The 18,837-nt window shown below is 54.5% G+C and overlaps 5 protein-coding genes across 5 annotated transcripts; 4 read left to right on the forward strand and 1 right to left on the reverse strand.

Annotated features, from left to right (window-relative positions):
- Nucleotides 1-686: 686 nt before the first annotated feature.
- A1O7_03250 (uncharacterized protein) lies at nt 687-6,269 on the forward strand (the record flags this gene model as incomplete). Its single annotated transcript, XM_007757274.1, has 1 exon — nt 687-6,269. One exon carries the CDS (start codon nt 687-689, stop codon nt 6,267-6,269), a length of 5,583 nt encoding a protein of 1,860 aa, XP_007755464.1.
- Nucleotides 6,270-6,321: 52 nt separating this feature from the next.
- On the forward strand, nt 6,322-7,122 carry A1O7_03251 (uncharacterized protein; the record flags this gene model as incomplete). Its single annotated transcript, XM_007757275.1, has 1 exon — nt 6,322-7,122. One exon carries the CDS (start codon nt 6,322-6,324, stop codon nt 7,120-7,122), a length of 801 nt encoding a protein of 266 aa, XP_007755465.1.
- A 1,945-nt stretch (nt 7,123-9,067) lies between these two features.
- On the forward strand, nt 9,068-11,895 carry A1O7_03252 (uncharacterized protein; the record flags this gene model as incomplete). Its single annotated transcript, XM_007757276.1, has 4 exons — nt 9,068-9,262; nt 9,318-9,445; nt 9,498-9,877; nt 9,929-11,895. 4 exons carry the CDS (start codon nt 9,068-9,070, stop codon nt 11,893-11,895), a joined length of 2,670 nt encoding a protein of 889 aa, XP_007755466.1.
- Nucleotides 11,896-13,207: 1,312 nt separating this feature from the next.
- Nucleotides 13,208-16,537, forward strand: A1O7_03253 (uncharacterized protein; the record flags this gene model as incomplete). Its single annotated transcript, XM_007757277.1, has 2 exons — nt 13,208-13,501; nt 13,586-16,537. The coding sequence occupies 2 exons, from the start codon at nt 13,208-13,210 to the stop codon at nt 16,535-16,537; spliced, it is 3,246 nt and encodes a 1,081-aa protein (XP_007755467.1).
- A 1,168-nt stretch (nt 16,538-17,705) lies between these two features.
- Nucleotides 17,706-18,774, reverse strand: A1O7_03254 (uncharacterized protein; the record flags this gene model as incomplete). Its single annotated transcript, XM_007757278.1, has 2 exons — nt 17,706-17,858; nt 17,932-18,774. 2 exons carry the CDS (start codon nt 18,772-18,774, stop codon nt 17,706-17,708), a joined length of 996 nt encoding a protein of 331 aa, XP_007755468.1.
- Between the last annotated feature and the right edge of the window lie 63 nt (nt 18,775-18,837).

An 18,837-nucleotide genomic window follows, 5' to 3' on the forward strand; every position in this document is an offset into this window, starting at 1 on the left:
TGTTTGGGAGACTGCGTTTTCGCTCCTGTTTCCTCCTGAGCCACTCAGCCTTGTCGCCATTGCGATACCACCAACATATCTATATCCGTGAAAAACCAGCGTAGTAGAAGAGAACACGAAGATCTCTCAAGCGTTCCAGAACTGCTTGTTTCAGGCCATTCGTTCTTGCTTTCAGGCCTCGCTGAATGAATCCCCCGACGCTGTGCGCCGACCGATACCTGACCGCCACACCCATACATTCACTTCGACCGCATTCACTTCCGCTGCCCACCACAATAGCCCGCCAAGCTTTCCTATTCACTGCTCGCATATTGTCCACCTGTGAGTCTTTCTCTTCAATCGAACAACTGGGTAGGCCTACCTCCTTCCTCTGAACCTTCCTCTGAACCTTCCTCCAAGAAACACCACACAACAACATCAACACCACCATCATCTCTCCTGCTTGCTAGACTCGATCGTCTGCTCAGCTAGAGATAGAACTTATTCCCATACTTTCCGCAAGATCTCAACTTGCTCAACCCCCGAAATCACACTTGTTTGCCTCCCTCTTCTTCGTCCGAAACCGAACTCACACTCACTGTTTGCCTTGAGGTCAGCGACCAACAGCGCAAAACAACAGAACCTGCCTCTCACACATACACCCTTACCACTTCGCAGCTTGCAAGACGCGCACCAGAACCGTCAAGATGCGGAACCTCAATACCACACTCTTCCTCCTCTTCGTCCTCGGTCTCCTTGGTGCGGTCAGCGCCTGGCCGAACTTCAACGTGCCGAACTTCCACGTGAACCGCGCCGAACTCATGGTCGGAGCCCTCGGTGCCATGAGCTGCGCCACTTTCTTTAGCTGGAACCTGCTCCGGTCAGCAAGAGAATACCAACCAGAAGTCCCTGCCATAGGTAGCGACGAAGAGGTCTTTGCAGAGGATGTCTCGATCACTCCCGCCCCTCTCGCACTTCCTCTCCCGACACCCACGGCAACCACAGGCGGCACACCTACCACTACCACCATTACACAGACCGAACTCTTGTCTTCAACCACGCGAGAACCTCGAAGCTACTACACCGTCTTCGAGCTCGATCCTCCTGAAAGAGCCACCCTGTTTCGCGGTTCACCATCCGTGCCCAAAGTCGTCGTTGTGGAGCTTTCCGACAACAGCACCATCGTCAGCGCAGAGATTGTTCTTCGTCTTGCAGACGTCGATGACAAATTTCAGGACTTCACCTACCTTTCCCCCACCAAGTCGACTTCGCCTGTCACAGCTCCGACTGGATACACCGGGGCGACCCCGGGTATCAATATACCTACGCCTGACTCGACTGATCTCAACACAACCTCTTCGAGATGGGGACTGCCTTCTTTCATCATCCACGGCCTTCAAGACAACAGGCTCAAGCCGTTTGTCGAGTCAGCAAGAAGAAAGCTCAACTTCTTTTGGGGTCTACGAAACACCATCTTCGGTCCGCTTATTCGGTTGCTGCCAGTCCGCCCAGAGATGCTAGGCTTCATCCTGATGGGCGTCAGGCTCGTCAGCCTGTGGTTTCCAGGAATGACGAGGAGACGTCGTCGGGGTTCCGTCCTGCAAGGCCTTGGTTGGTTCCGAAACCCTCAGCTTGCCACCGAAGCTGCCCCTGAGGCAGGGCCGCCGCAGATCGAGCCATCCATGGCCGATGCAGCGGAGGAAGCCGAGGCTGTTGTTCAGACTGTTGAGTCGTCGAACTTGGTCGCTGAACCTCAACATCACAACTGTGGACACCAAGAGGAGGAGCAGGACTCCGACAGAGAGTACGTCGACTGCGTCGACGGACTAATGCCGGCTGTCCAGCAGGAGCAGGTGAGACTGTCGGGCTTCATCATGAGGCCGTTGCCTCCGCCGTCAAGAACCACCTCTCCTCCCACCGAAGCGCCCGCCTCAACCAGCGGAACAGCTGCTGTCCCCACCGACGTGCCGCCGCGGAGTTCAGAGCAACCAGCTTCAACGCTGGAGACGCCGTCGCAGCCATCGGCGGAGCCACCAAAGCTCCCCGAGTTCCCTAGCACACGTTCAACAGCGCCAATCGCCGAGCACGCTCTTCGCCGCCGACTACCCATCCTCCGTCTCAGAGAGAGGAAGAGGGCATCGCGCCTATTGGCGGCTCGTGTGGATGAGGATGAGGATGAGGACATGCGGCCTGACGAGGTTGTCTCCAGCAAGTCGCTGCGCGACAAGTATAGGCCCGCCCCGGCAGGTCCGTCTGCACCTGCACCTGCGCCACTGTCGACGAAGAGCTCCGGAGCTGCCGATGATACAGTGCCCGTGCCTGTACTTGACAAGGTGGCAGTGATTCCCTCCTCTGCCGATGAGCAACCAGCAGCTCAACCGAAGGCGGTGTCTCCCAAGACAGGAGCCCAACTTCCAGAGCGTAAGGTCCAGAAACCCGAAACTCCAGCAAGCAACATCTCCGAGTCCGCCCCACAAGCAACTGTTTCGCCGATAGTTCCACCACCTTCACCGATCCGATCAAGCGACACTGCTCCCCCGAAGCGCCAGTTGACAAAAGCTGAGCTGAAGGACGAGCAGTTCCCGCGTGCACTCCAGGATGCCGAGATTAAGAGAGCCAAGGCCAAGTCGACCACCACATCTATTCCAGAGCCCAAGTTGAACGAGGCTTCGCGTAAAGTCCGCGTGGGCTTACTTCAGAGTCGGTTCCAGGAACAGTGCGGTGTCGAAAACCTCGATTCAGCCCAGGTGCGCCGCTTCCTTGACTACTTTGGATGGGACGGAGTGAACCACATTCCTGCAACAGCCATCTATCAGCAGTGGATCGAGTTCCAAGCTTATGAAGAGAATGCCGCGGCAGAGAGAGGGCAAGACGTCGTCAATGCTCCCACAGGAAGCTCGACCGAAGCTGAAAGCAGTCGGGCTGTCAGAAATATTGAAACTGCCACAGAAACAGCACAGGCAACAGAGCCTCAATCAAGCAATGTCACCTCTCCACTCAATGCCAGCAGCGCTCAGCCTTCGCTTCCCCAAGAGGATGTTGGAACTGCCACTCAAACGGCACAAGCGTCCCACGCAACAGCAGAGCCTCAGTCGGGTGATGTCGCTCCTCCTCCCACCCAGATCAACAGTGCTCAGCGCTCACTTCTCAGAGACACTCTCCGAAATCGCCTGAAGAAGAGCTTTGGTGTCCAAGATACCGAGAGTAAAAAGGTCGAAGAGTTTCTCGACATTTTCGGCTGGCACAAACTGAGCCTGGAAAATTTGAACGAGGTTTGCGAGGCATGGTTCGCCTGGGAAGCCGAGCAGACAGCCAAGGCTGCCCCGACATTAACAAACCTGGCGGCCCCTGAGCCAGTAGTCGCGTCCGAAGGAGAGGAGACTGTGCCCAGTCCTCATGAAGCGGCCCCAACGGACAGTACAAGCAAGACCGAATCTTCTGAGAATGTTCAGACTTCTTCAATTTCGGACCAGTCACCAGATACATCTGCAGAGCAACAACCAGTAGAGATTGAGTCGAGTGATGTCCCTCCTGCCCAACCCGAGACGACAGATCCTCACTACCGCGCCTCGCTCGTGACTTATCTGCAGTCTGAAATCCGTGACAAATTGGCTGTCGACAACGTGAATGAGGATTATTTGCATGCATACCTCGACTGGTTTGGCTGGGAGAATGTCGGAAAGGACAATTACTTACACGTTTCCAAGAGTTTCCTTGATGCAGTAGCCGCTGCAGCTTCTGCTGGTCCCGAAGCCACCTCGACGTCCACCGAGACTGTTGCTGATGGAGACGATGGCACCACCGCGAACAGACACAGCGAGCCCGGAAAGGCCGAGGAGACCCTTCCACCAACGTCGCATACCGAAGGTGACGGTGACGACGACAATGACGACAGTGACAATGGTTCCCCTCCTCCTCCATCATCAGGCGCAGTTGTCGCAGAGACTTCCTCGACAGAGGCCAAGCCCACTGAAGAGAGCAACAGCACCGCCGCCCCTAGTGGCGAGGACAACGGCTCTGGCAACGAAGGTCCTTCAACTCGGTCCACCGTGCCTGCTCCTGTCTTCAGTGGCTTTCAATTCAATGTGCAGTCGCAACTTCCGGAACGACCGGTCTACCAGGTGTCAGATGAAGACAGAATCTTCAGGCTCATCCCGGACACTGTCGGTGCCAGCACCCCTCGCCGTTCAGCTCTGCGCAATCGAGAGCGGGATGCAGATGAGGTACCGTCAAGATTAGGACACCTCGGTAGAGCCAGGATCGCGGTGAATGATGATGGGTCACCAGTTGCTCAGACGCGCCGCTTTAGGACGCAGGAGCCACCTGCTCGAGTTCAGCGGGCGTACCATATGGAGATCGATGGAGAAGGGCGAGAAGCCACCGGCGCTCCGGCTCCAGCTCCAGCTCCTGTTCCTGTTCCCGCTCCGGTTCCAGCTCCAACGCGACCAGCGGTTGCGCAGTCGTTTCCGAGTGCCCCTGAGTTCGCGCCGGAGATGGAAGGCGTTGAAAAGCAGGATGTCCACGAGGCAAGGGACGGCGTTGAGAAGGTCGATCTGCACGAAGAGATGGAAGGCATTGAGAAGCCCGATCTGGACGAGGAAATGGACGACGTCGAAACAGACAAAGTCTCTCAACTCGAGCAATCGACGATGCTTCACCGGCAGCCAATGCCCTATGTCTCTCCCTACAACGTGGTCCCACCACCCAGCGAACTCCCAGTACAAGACCAGCAGATGACCACGGTAGACGAGCCATCGGCGACGCCTCACCAGCAGTCGGTGCAGTATGTCTCTCCCTACAACGTGGTCCCAGCGTCCAGCGAGCCCCTGGTTCAAGACCAGCAGATGACGATGGCAGAGGAGCAGGGAATTTCGAACGCTGCGCCGTTCGACTTTGTTACTCTCAGCCAAGCAGACAGCCACCAGGCTCAACCGAGTCAGTTTAATCTGCCCGGCTTGCCGACTTTTGGGACCACAGAGTGGAACAATCTGGAAGCGATCGACCAGCAAGACCGCCAGCGACAGCAGGAACCACAGCATCAACCCATAGTTCTGCAGGGTCAGGACTGGGCGAACCCAGAGGACTTTTTCAGTGCGATGGGGTTGAGTCCGAACGCGACTGGAGCCGGAGTAGGCCTCGATCTGGCTGGCGAGATGCCGGAGATTCGATCGTTGCTGGACTCTCTTCTACCCGGTGGTAGGACTGAGTATGACCCGCACGATCCTCATGCTGGGATGGAGGGAGTTGAGATGGGTGCTGGTGCAGAGGAGGCCCAATATCCCCAACGTGCATCGCAAGTGGCTCCGACACCAATGCAACCCGCTACCGGTGACCTCCCGTATGGCGACCCGAGTGAATACGCAGTCGGGCAACAAAACGCCCCGGACATTGTCCATGAGCAGAGCGATGTGGCTCGAGAAGCTCCTGCATCAACAAGCGAACCAGAGATGACAGCATGGGATCGTGCAAGGCTTCGAGCCAACATGCAGAGCACAGGTTCGGGATCGCCGCAGAACACTGCCAACCCACAGTCGGTGTTTGCTTACACTGGTGAACAAGCCGTCCCCACGAACAGCATAGATGAGCTGAGAGAATGGGGGGTGTGGGGAGACAGAGTCAAGAAGGTGTACAACGGCCATGTCCAGAGAAAGACGCTGAGGCCCAGGGGCCGACTGGCGGCGCAGCAAACGACTCCTGCACAGGCCAATCCATTCCAGAGTTTGTTACAGCCACAATCCAACACCATCGTCAATCCTCAAGACATCCACATCCCCCCGGAGCTGGCAGCTGCGCTTCAGCGAAGGCACAACCAGACTCAGGGACTTGGAACGTCACAGCCCACCCAACAGCCTGCTCATCCTCAAGAGGGCCACACTGATGGAGGCATCCAAAACGAAAGAAATGCTGAGGATGACAGCTTCTCAGACATTTCGGACTTGAACGAAGAGGAGAAGAGCCAACTCCCAGCCTATCTCCAAGTCTCAGGTGCCCCTAATGAGCAACCTCACCATGATGAAGAGAACGATGACCATGACAATCTTTCAGACGTTCCAGACTTGGACGAAGATGAGCGACGGCGGATTCTAGCCCAACTCCAAGGCCTAGGTTCTCCTAGTGCTGAGAACCCGCAGCATGGCGAGGACAGCATTGAAGGTGGGCTATCACCTTCAGATCATAACTCTCACCGGGACGACATCTCCTTCGATGACTCTGTCGAAAAGTATCTGTATGACTCTCCTGAAGAGGAAGCGATGAAGAGAGACGTCGAGGAATACAGTCGTACGTCATAGAATCCTGAACCTGTTCGAGCCAATTGCAACGACTGACCAACTGGTAGACAAAATGGACGACGACGAGGAAGATGAAGAGAGCGGGACAGAAGAGGACGCGGAGGAAAACTTCCATGTGGGCGATAAGCGTGGCAGGGTCAATGATGAGGATGATGGGGAGGATGAGAAAGATGATGGGCCTGTCAAGCGGCATCGTGCGTCTGGTACCGCAGAGCGCTTCTCACAAAACAGAGAAGGCGAAGAGTACCAGAGCCATGCAGAGGCCGAGCAGGAATATCGGTATGGAAATGCTGAGGGATACGGACAAGAAGTACCAAGACATGCGACAGATCGCTACGATGCAGCGGACGTCCATAAGGACAAAAGTGTCGACAACAGCCAGGGGGATATTGCATACCAAGTCGTTGACGACAACGAAGATTGGGAGAGCCCAGCCGACCTGAGCGACGAGGAATACGACGAAGAAGACGACGAAGAGGAGGTCGATCCATACAGCACGCAGAAGGACTTCGAGTCACAAGAGCGCGATGGTCTCCCGTGCTTGCCTCGACTGTTCCACGCCTTGGATCGACTGTCAAGTCGAGGGCCGTCCCCGCCGGAGATTACGCGACCTCGACGGGTTCTTGTCCACCGCCATGAAACCTTCCACTTCAACTCTGTGGCCGACAATCCTTTCTGGTGCGACTCTCCAGAAGGGCGGGCCTGGTTGAACACTCAATGGCCCACCTTCAGATACGAGCACGGGTGGGCCTTGATCGATAATTGCCATGAGATCGTCGACGAGTACGTCGAATATCAGACACAGCAACAAGCGAACCAAGAGAGCAGAGCAGATGAGCAGCGGAATCCCTAAAGGACGTGTTCGAAAGGCTGTTGTTAACATGCGAGATCGAGAGGCACGAATGACATGTCAAAAGAAATGTTTCCACTCAGCGCTTCTTCTTGCCACCTGCCCACCTCGCCCTCGGCCTTTCCAGCCCCCGTGGACTGTCCGATATCGTACCGAGACACGGAGAGATGGAAAGGCGACGGCATACGAGTCGTCACGCGACTGATGCTTTCGTTCCCGATGTCCACTTCCCTAGAGGGGATCTGCGAGGTTCTTTCTGTGCTCATGCAGCAGAGTCAGTGGAAATGCCGTAGCGAGAATACTGCGAGGCTCACAGAGGAAAGGTGGTTGATTATACGTGAAAAATGGCTCACCTCCGCAGGATTTTGCAGGGTTCACTGCAAGTTGTCCAATTTCAACGCTGCATTTCGTCAGCTACTCATCCCTCAGAGATATGATTCCCAGTGACGAAGACAAATCAAGCAAGCACATCGGTGGCCAGTGATATCTGTTGCCCGGATTCGGCCGAGTCAGTGAGATCACGAAGAGGCCAAGCAATGGAGAGTGCCCGTTGTGGTATGGTAGCATCTTTGGAGAGCCATTCCCAGGTGGGTGGGTTGAGGCCGGAAAAGCGCCATCGACGTGGGCTCACTCGGACGATTCATCGGGCCCGGACGGTCGCAGGGTTGCCGAATCCGAGAATACGACGCATGGTAGAATGCGGCAGCATATCAAGCTTTCACGGTCGAAGGTGCGTCCGTGATTGGAGCAAGCTGCAGGCGGACCAGACTGAAGGGCCGTGCGGATGAAAATGGTCCAGTAGAGTCGAGGCAGCACGGAGTAAATCCTGGCCGAGGAGCATATGAAGCAGGAGAGTCGGGTTGAAAGCTCACATACTTTTGCGCAGGAGCAAGTGTTGATTGTGAGTTGAGTGTGTAATGAGCTGTTACTGAATCTGTCATGATGAAACCGATCTGACTCCGGATCAAAGCGAGGTGAGGTGGAAGCCTTCAGTTGAGACTGATTTGTCGTAGTCTGATACACTGGGAGCCATCCATGCCGGAAGCGAGAAAGCCACTCCCACGTTTGGCTGGCCCGGGCTTTCACTGTCAAAGGCACGAGGAGGAGATACGCGTAAAGCCCGGTTGAGGTTGACATTACCTCGTAGTGAGCTGTCAAACACCTGAGCACACGTTTACGGTACATACTACATACCTATCCCCGGATCACCCATCCTGCGTGCTTGCTGGGGTCGATCAACGGGCAGCTGCTGATCGTCGAATGACAGATGATTCAATACGAGCAACGGGCGTGGGGATAATGATTGTTGCCTGGATCCTTAACTCGGGCTCGGTATGACACGCCCAATGCAGCATAGCTTGCACGCCTATGCCGCCTGGGTTTCAAGGTGTTGCCGCCCCTGCTTGTCCTGCGCTTCGTCATAATGGGTCGGCGTGCTCTTGGTATCCTTAGGTCATAAACGGACAAGGGCTAGGAACTCTGACCTCGGGACCCTCCCATTGGTGTCGTAAATCGTACAATACGGAGTTATCCAGGGTTGCTCACGCAGACCATGGCCATCTGTGACTACTTGATACACTTTGTACCTTCCTGAATTGCCCAACTCGATTCTTGTCTGCCTGACTAATTATTGTTTGGCACTTCTCCTGAAGTTGTCCTCCAGCGATCTTTATCTCCGGCTCACATTGGAGCCGCCCACATCACAGCCCTGCTTGATCTGCCCTCCTGGTTCTGTCGAGGTGATATCCTTGTGGCGATCAGCAACTACGATTGGAACCTCAAGATGAGCCATTGGCTGACCAGTTCTTGACCCTCCACGCCGTTGACCTTCCTTCCGGGCCGGATACCTACCTCGCGTTCCACAAGGCGGTCGCTGGGTTGTACAACCCTCCTTTGGGAGACCACAAGAGCGTAGGCAGACACAGCAGCGGTGGCACCGCGACACATCATGGACCCCCGAGGGGGTATCGATGGACTGTCGTATGACATGTCCTCCTTCGTCCCGCAACAGCCACCTCAGATATTCGGAGCATATAACTCAGACGGCACACCCATACCCCCGACCTTGCCTCCAGGCGCATATTTTGGCGATTACGATGGAGGACTCGACGAGAATGACCCCAAGCGGCGGCGCATTGCAAGGGTGTGCCTCCCTCTGCTGCGCCAAAAGAGTACGAGCATTCTGACAGTGACTGCAGGCTTGTGACATGTGTAGGAAGAAGAAAATTAAATGCGACGGGAAGATGCCCAAGTGTGGCCACTGCATAAATTATAAAACGGAATGCATCTTCACACAAGTGGAGAAGAAGCGCAATCCTCCCAAAGGGTAGGTGGCATGGAGGGCGAGCAATTGGAATAGTACTGATGCACAATCCCAGAGCCAAGTACATCGAGGGCCTCGAGAACCGACTTGGGCGCATGGAGTCGCTTCTGCGCATGTCCGGCCTCCTTTCGGAAGACGAGGCTGGCAAGACAGACTTGGGCACACTCGAGAAGCGCCTAGCCGAGAAAGCCTCTTCGAAGGAATCGACGGCACAGAAGACCGAGTCATCAGCCCCTTCGAAGAGTAGCTCGGCCTCTATCGCACCTGAGAACTCGCCCCAGCTAGGGTCCGCGCGGGCCTCTACTGAGACCCCTCGCGACACGGTCACGTCGCCGAGCACAGATGGCGATAAGTCAGGTCGGGAAGAGGTGGAAAATCTTTCCGAGGCCATGTGCTCATTGGTGACCAACAACGTGGGCGAGACCAGGTACATCGGTATGTTCTTCCGTGCCGGGGACCTGGAATCGGGAACCTAACCCTGCCTAGGATCGTCATCAGCGTTTTCCATTTTCTCAAGTAAGGGCATCGAATGGGTCAATGAGAAGACCGGCGACACCTCTTTCCAAGAAACCATACAGAATGCTGTCAACGAAGACGACACCAAATGGCAATACTGGAAACCCGAGATCTTCGGAGATATCTTCGTCCGCCGAGTCTTTAAGCCTCTGCCGCCCAAAGAGGAAGCTCTGTCCCTGTTCAAGGACTTCTTCGAAAACTTCAACTGCATGTTTCCCTTATTTCATGAACCCACCTTCATGCACCTTGTGGAGAAGCAATACTCCAAAGATCCTTATGAAGGTAGTGGCTGGTGGGCGAGCATCAACGTCGCCCTCGCCATTGCTTATCGTATTAGAGTCATGAGCAATGTTGTTCCGCAAGAAGACGATCAAAAAGCCTGGCTTTACCTGAAAAACGCTATGGGGGTCATCACAGAGTTGACCTTACGGAACACGGATCTGCTCAGTGTGCAGGCTCTTCTTGGCATGGCCTTGTTCCTGCAAGGCACTCCGAATCCTCAGCCGTCCTTTTTCCTCATTGCAGCTGCCATCAGGTGTTCTCACACCATAGGCCTTCACAAGCGTGGATCGGCATTCAACCTCAATCCCATCGAGGTGGAGCAACGCAAGCGAGTTTTCTGGATCGGATATCTGCTCGACAAAGATGCGTGTCTCAGGGCGGGAAGACCACCTGCTCAGGACGACGATGATATGAATGTCGAGTTGCCCTCAGAAGATCCTCCTGACAACATAGGCAACGTCCCATTGGCCGACGGCAAGAGCAAAATCAACCTTTTCCGCTTGATGTGTGAATTTGCAGTCATCTCCAGCAAGGTTTATCGCCAGCTGTACTCTGTCAGAGCGTCAAAGCAGAGCGATGGGGAGCTCCTCAACACCATTGGGGAGCTCGACCGGGAGCTGGAGGCCTGGAAGGATAGCATACCTCTCGATTTCCGGCCAGAGCACGAGATCAAAACATCACACACTCCTCTCATCTTGCACATTGTCGTCCTCCATTTCTCGTATTACAACTGCTTGACGACGATCCATCGCATGTCGGTCCACCATGGCTATTGGACAAGTCGACTGTCGGAATATGCTATTCAGGGACTCAACGCTCGGCCCCTCAACCCAAGAGTCTTCTCCTCGGCTGCACTGTGTGTCTCGGCTGCGCGAGCCTCTATCCACCTCATCAAATACATTCCCCAGGGCGACTTCGCCTGCGTTTGGTTGATTCTGTACTTCCCGGTTTCGGCCCTCGTGACTCTCTTCGCGAACATCTTGCAGAATCCTCAGGATACTCGTGCAAGAGCTGACATCAAGCTCATGGACCTTGTGGTGAACTTCCTGAGCAATGTCGCTCATGACGAGGGGTCTGGATCGATCAATCGGATGCTTACTGTCTGTGCCGAGTTTGCTCGTATCGCCAAAGTGGTGATCGAAAAGGCCGAGAAGGAGGGCCACAAGCGAAAACGCAGGCTTGTGCCAGAAGAAGTCATGCGTGTCAACCAATCAGCCATGGCACAAGTACAGTCAGCGCTTAATGGACGACATGCTGGTTCTCGAAGATCAAGTGGCGTAGGGGGCTCGCCGCGCCCGGGCCCTGGCCACTTACCGTCGACTGCCGGCATGGCAGCAGCGAACCTAGGGGGCCACTCACCAAGCACAATGACTCCCAACAATAACAGCAACCAAATCTTCAATATGTCAGCGTTTGACAACGACTATGTCGATATGCTTTCCGCGCCTGGCTTCAGCCCTGATCTCGGTAGCCAGCAAATGCCGAGTTCCACAATGTCGCCGCTCAATGCCAGCTCTTTCCAACATCCCTTTGTCCCTCAGGACTTGTGGCAGATGCCGATGACATTCGAGTGGGACTGGGCAGAAACCTTTGGCCAACCAAGTTATAACGACTTCATCTTGAGCGACAACATGAACGGAATGCCTCAGCAATGATGGAGGAAACACGCATACCTTTACCAGCGTGCAGACGGGAGAGTCTTGCTCGGCTTCGTTTCCACGACGAGAGGACAGCAGGGAGTTAGTAATTTCGTCGGGCAAAACTGTACCAATACATGATACCCCTCCTACAAATCAACTCTTGTCAGATTCGATATCCTTGATGCGCTTCGAAGTCACCGAGGACTTGCTCTCCGATTGAGGTACGTGAGTTCGATCCGCCTCGTGGTCATTTCTCCAAGCGTCAATTTTCTGTTACAGCGTCGTCGATCATGGAGCCTCACAAGGCTGCGCATTTCAATTCACGCGAGTTGCAACTGCCTCTCTTTGTCATTGCCTTGATCCAACCACAAAGACAAAATTTCCAATTGTTTGTCTTCAACTGTCCCTCAGTTTCACGCGCAGGGAACCTTTGTCGAATGACTTCCTTTACATCCGTCGTTTCGCAACTCTTCTTCAATTCTCAGAGCTTCAAGTACCTTCCCCTCTCATGTTGCCTGCGCGCAAAGCCTGCTCATACTACGGGATTCTACACTCTCATCTCGAACCTCCAATCTTCTGCAACCCTGCTAGCAAAGGCCTTGGAGTCTCATCGCAAGCACGGCGCGAATACGCCGGACCTGGCTCACCTGCGATCTACGGAGTAAGTCCAACCTTGCATCCTTACCAAACAGCTACCTGCAAACCACTTCGATCATCTCGGTGGCTTCGGTTAGACAAAAGGCATTGTGTCGCGTCCTCCGACTCTTCACTGTGACAAAGCCTTGGACAAACAATCGTACTAACACATCTTTGTCGTCCAAGCAGTGCAACGCGCATTTCTGCCTCCCTTCCCCCAATCCACACCATACCCGCTGCTTTCCATCCTCTTCTTCGCTTGCTACATCCATTGCAGGAATTTTATAGCCTGATCCCACCCCCTGATCAACAAGATCAGTCAATCAATCAATCACTCACTCACTACTTCCCCAGAAAAAAGGTTCACCAATTCCTAACAAAGAAAGGTATAGACCTATATTGCTAGTGCCTCATCATGGCAGATTAATTTCTCTGGACGCACTTCTTCGCCAAGGTTCGCGAAGCGTGGTATAAGTTCAAAACCCGCGCCCCAGCCGGAGAGGAGACGACGGTCCCAATCTCTGAGACACATGAAGAAGACTTCGACTTCGATTTCGATGCCGGACCTGAAGCAACCCCCTCGCCGGTCTTCGCATGCCATGCCAACATCGATGTTCACGGGCCGTTCATGCCGAATCTCACGTACGGCCACACGACGTGTGACGATGAGGAGGAATTCCACGCGCTCATCATGTCCCTGGAAGTGCCGTTATACTGCGGGCTTGGCTTCGAGCCCACGATTCCTATCTATCCTTTTGAGACTGCGCCGGAGTTGCCGCCTTTCCCGTTGAGGGAGCCACATTTTTTATCCGCGCCGCCACCTCCTGCCGCCGGGCCTGCTGGCCTTGTGCGTCTCTTTGTCTATGCGCTGACCAGGGCAGCGAATACCCTCGTTGGCAATGTCTCGCCTCTTGTCCCCTTCCTCGATAATGTCATTTTCAGATTTGGCTTCCCGGAGTCTGCATGGATTCTACTTCTCATCTCGGTATGTTTTCATGTGGCATGTGTGATATTTGCTTGGTTCTGCTGGCGTAGGTCGGCTGTGGTGCAAGGCCTGACAACATCGCAGCACATAGCACCAGCGGAAGAGGAAGACGACGAACAGGTCGATTATTCCACTCCTCCATCCTCGCTGCGGCTTAAGGCCGTCGAGCAAGGCATGCAGTCATCGCAGCAAACAGCACCATTGGAAGATCAACAAGAAGAAGAAGAAGAAGAAGAAGAAGAAGAAGAAGAAGAAGAAGAAGAAGAAGAAGAAGAAGAAGAAGAAGAAGAAGAAGAGCAAGTCGATTACTGCACTCCTCTGTGTCCGCCGCAACTTGGTCCCCTCGAAGACGATGTCAAGATCAACGAGCAGGACCATCACATTCCAGTCGCTTCAGCCACTTCAGCCGAGCCGGAGTCCGAGCCGGTTGCCGTCCTCGAAGCAGAGATCAACCCTTATACGTATAAATGGCAAGAAGAGGATGAGAAAACCGCCGAGCTCATGGACAAGCTCATTGCGATGTGCAAAGCTAGTGATGATGAACCCATGGATATCTCCATGCAACGGGTCCTCGAGGCTGTGCTCATGACCAATGCGCTCAAGGCCGAGAAGGAGACCCTTGAAGCCAGCCTCCTCGCTTCCACCACTGCCAAGGAAGACCTTCAAACTCAGGTCGAGCAGCTCCAGCAAGTTGCTCGCACCAAGTCAGACGAGAATACAAAGCTCGAATGCACGGTCAAAAGTCTCCAGGCGGAACTCGACGCAACAAATGAAGACTCTGCAGAGAAAGTCACCGTCATTGCAACGCTGAGCGGCAGCGTCGAGAAGGCGAAAGAAGAAGTCAAGCAAGTCAAGCTGGAACTGGCCTCCAAGGCTGAGGACGTGATCAGAGCAGAGAATAATATCGAAATTCTCAGATCTGAATCAGCGGCTGTTTCCAAGAGGAAGAGCGAAGAGATCGAGCGGCTAACGACCTCGAACATCAAGTTGCAACAACAGCTGAAGCAATGCAAGGAGTCCTTGGTGTCCAGTGAGGCTCTCAACGACAAGCTTCTTCAAGAGCAGACCTCCGCAGCCAACAAGCAATCCGAGGAGATCGAGCGCCTTACCACCTCCAACGCCAACTTGGAACAACAGCTCAAGGGCCCCCAAGAGTCCCTGGAGGCTAGTAAGGCCTTCAACGCCAAGTTGCTTAACGAAAAGAAGTCGCTGGCTAGGAGGCAGAATGACGAGATCGAACGCCTCATTACCTCCAATGCCGGCCTGCAACAACAGCTCTTGCGTTCTGAAGAGTCGTTGAAGTCCAGTAAGGCTTCCATTGCTGAGCTGCTCCGAGAACAGAAGGACGGCCTCGAACTACTGGTTGCGGAGCATCAAGACACTGACAACGCGGCCCAGCAGCGTCTACAGTTGAAGGACGAGGAGATCCAAGAGCTCAAGAAGTCACTAGAAGATGCTCACGGTGCACTACTCCAAGAAAGGGAGAAGTTCAGCAGCTTAACAATCACCAATACACTTCTGCAGAACGGTCAAAATGTCGAGTTGTCGAAAAAAGAGGAAGTCATTTTGCTGAAAGAGGAAGAGATCCTCGATCTGAAGAAGGAGCTGCAATCATCAGAGCAATTCGACTTTCGAAAGAACAACCAGAATCCCAACCGGCCGTGCTTCGGCGAGGGAGACCAGCTCGTACCCGTCCAAGAAGAGGACACTGACTGCGTCAAGGTCCTTCTTCCAAAGGATAGGTCCGAGCTGGTCAGAAAAACCCAGAGTCTCGTCGCGAAGTTGGAGCACAAGGTGGCCCGGCTGGAAGACAAGAAGGTGAGCCTGGAAGTACGGATCCGACCTCTCGCCAATGAGGTCCAGACTCTGAAGCAAGAGCTGGACCAGATGCCTCAGGTCAAGAAGGAGCGACTTGAAGACAAGATCGGCGCTCTGAACAACGAGAAGAGAGGCTTCACGCAGCAGGCATCCACCCTGGCCAGCAGATACTTGGCAACGGGCATTCCAACAATGCCCAAGGTCGACCTTGTCAACTGGGTGGCCACGGAGGTCGTCGCCGAGTTGCTGTCTAGCAGTGGTGTTGATCCCGCTCCCGCTCCAAACTCAACCACGGAGTCAGCTGGCATCGAGGAGACCGAGGACAGCAAGGACGCGAGAGAGGTGCCTGCGCCATCCTCGGAGCAACCTGTTCCCGTTCCCGATGTCGTTTCCAGCATCTCCAGCCCGGTTGTCGAGGCCACTGAAACCAGCGATGCCGCTGTCGCTCCCGGACCTGTTCAACCACAGGAAACAGACTCAAACGTGGTGGGAGCGACGTCCTCAGCGCCTGGTGTCGCCGCAGCAAGTCCGCCCACATCAGCTCTGAACACTCCGACTTCAGCTCCCCATCGTCAAGGAGAGGTGAAGGAGGTTGGCCTCGAAGGCAGCAAGTCTGCTGGCCAAGAACAACAGGGGCGGCCGCATGCAGGCCTCGAAGGCAGTCGATATGCTCCACCCCAGCAACAGCAGCAGCAGGGTCCCCATGTTGGTCTTGAAGGCAGCAGATTTGGTCGACAAGAACAGCGGGAGGTTGGCCTCGCTGACAGCCGATATGCCCGCCAGCACCAGCAGGAGCAACCCCGCAAAGGCCTTGAAGGCAGTCGGTATGCTCCACCCCAGCAACATGGTGTCCTCGAGGCCAGCAGACATGCTCGCCGATTGCAACAGCCGCAGGGTGATGGCCTCCAAGCCAGCAGGCTCGCGCCTCAACCACAGCAGCAGCGTGGCGGTACGGTCGAAGCGACCAGCGGTGCCACCAATGAACAGGAGCATGGAGGCCTCGAGGCCAGCCGATACGCCCCTCGGCCGCAGCAGCAGGTTGTCGGCCTGGAGGGCAGCAAATTTAGCGGCGAAGAAGAGCAGCAGCGTGGTGGGCTTGAATCTAACCGGTACGCTCCGCAGCGGCAACAGCAGCCTGCTGGCCATGAAGCCAGCAAGGTTGCCAGGCAGCCGCAGAAGCAACCAATTGGGCTCGAGTCAAGCAAGTACGCCCGCTAGTAACAGCAGCAGGGTACTGGGATCGACACTACCTGTTCGACTCGCTGGAGATGAAGGTCCGAATGAAAGGGCACATGGAATGTTGTTTACTAGGGGAAGATTAGTGGGGAGATCGTGCGTGGGAATGGGAATGGGACTGGCAATGGTATACTCAGACGTTCAAGCAATTAAGCTTGAAGGGAGCACCCACCGCCGGGAAGGAGACTTTGAATGCAAGATGATCGGAAGAGAGCGATTCGAAGCACTAAAAAGCACTAGAAAATAGAGACGGAGGCAGGAAATGGCCACGAGCCTGGGGGACCAGAGATGAATCAGAGTAAGATGAAATACGCCGTACTGTGGGAATCAATATACCTGCACATTGTTCCTTCTCACTCATTTGCACCTCACTTTAAAGTCATCACTTAGTACTCGTTCTGATCTTTGCCCCACACTTGCCTAAGATCTGAAGACCTGATGGACGGCAGGCACCACTCGATACAAAGGTAGGTAAGTACTCGAGGCTTTTTTTCACCATACAGGTTTCCCATCTTTGCGTGGTATCTGACAGTTCGGTGCACATACCGTCAGGAGGTTGAACTGACCCCTCTGGATACAAGCGAAGAATCGAAACAATATTGTCAACAAACAGGTCTGAAGGTCTCCTGGCAGCCTTGTGGGCGAGGCTAGAGTAATAGATCAAGACTGTGTTTCGCCCTTGCTGCCGGGATCAAGTATCCGCCAGGGGGGCCAGCACAGCTTTACGAGCCTCTCTTCTCCGCGTCACTTCCGAACCTCTTCTTCTTACTTCGACGACAAGACAGGCGGCAGACACTGATGCAGCGCAAACCCCCGGCTGGGAATGTTGAGTATGAGGACCCGGACTTCAAGAAGGCGACATTCCGGTTGAAGACTCCATCTTAATCTAAGACTTGCCCGAGCATCCGAAGAAAACGCCGGCTGTTCAAACCATACGGTGACACGAGGGTGAAAAGCTGGCTAAGGTGTACATTACATTGTCGTGGGGTTTTCCGAAATTGAGGTACATTCAACCACAGTCTAAAATTATGACTCAGAAATGGACTCAGGGATCCAGAGTGACAACTCAAGAACCTTTGCTTCCACAACGCGGATACTGGTATCGACTGGTCATCTTCGGCTCTACCAAGCAACAGAGCTCTTACTTCTCCTAAAGACCCAACCCTTCGGCGAAGTCCTTACACGATACACAGAACCCCCACGTCTTCGCACAATTGAATTCTATGCTCTCCTGGGAGCTCGATGGGCTTGTTGTGCCAGCGCCGTCGGAGAGGAGAACTGTGTCGTACCCTTTGGAAAAAGCCTGGAACAAGATGCAATTTCAGTCGATGCACGTCACGAGACATCATGGTCAAATCACGGAAAGGGAGACTTACGTCCTGTAGGCTTCCGCCGACACATTGATCGGTGTTAACACCAGCAAAGAACAACGTCTTAATCCCCTCCTTGTCCAGGAACTCGGTGCTGTCGGTCCCAGGCCCCCACAGACCAGACATGCGATTCTTATGAATCCACACATCCGGTGGATCCGCTTTCTTCCCTTCTTCTTCGTAAGATTGCTTGAGCTCCGGAGTTAGGTCGGCGTTCCAAGTGTCTCTCATCAAAAGTCTACCTCCTTGCACGACCGTCTTTCCGTCCTCCATGGTAACAGGTCCAACTTCCTGGCCAAGGCCCTTGTAGAGCCTGGGATTCTTGCCCGAAGTCTCGATATGCGGGTCTGGAAACTTGTGGCAGCCCTCGTTCACGCCGTGAGAGTCGATGGCCGCTTGCTTCTTCTCGACCTTCTCATATGACTCCCACTCCGACGCAAGGACGGTCTCAAAACCAAAAGCCCTCAACGTTGCGGGTGGCATTTCGTCGATTTCTTGCTGCGTGAGGCCCCAGTTGACCCAGATGACTCGCACGCCGGCTTTGCGCGCAGCAGGAATTGCATATTTCAGCAGCTGCTGCTGAGCGACAAGGCCCTTCGAGTCCACGGGTCGGCCTAGTTGCGGGGAGAGGAAGAAGTTCTGCATGTCAACAATCACAAGGGCTGATTTGGGTGGATGTATTGTAATCGGCAGGGTGTTGGTCTTGATGGTGTGATTTGGAGTCGGAGTGGCCGAGGTGGGCGTTGGTGGGTGAGTGAGGTCGAAGCCCGTCTTGGAATCATACAGCCAGAAAGTGGAGGAGGGGTTGCCGATGATGGCTTTTCGGTGACTTGGATCAGTATTGTCCATGTTGATGTCGATAGAGCCTGTACTGAATACTCGTCCAGGAGTGAGCACGAGAAGGCGACGAGG

This window comes from Cladophialophora yegresii, assembly GCF_000585515.1.
Source record: "Cladophialophora yegresii CBS 114405 chromosome Unknown aczIN-supercont1.2, whole genome shotgun sequence".
Taxonomy (NCBI): domain Eukaryota; kingdom Fungi; phylum Ascomycota; class Eurotiomycetes; order Chaetothyriales; family Herpotrichiellaceae; genus Cladophialophora; species Cladophialophora yegresii.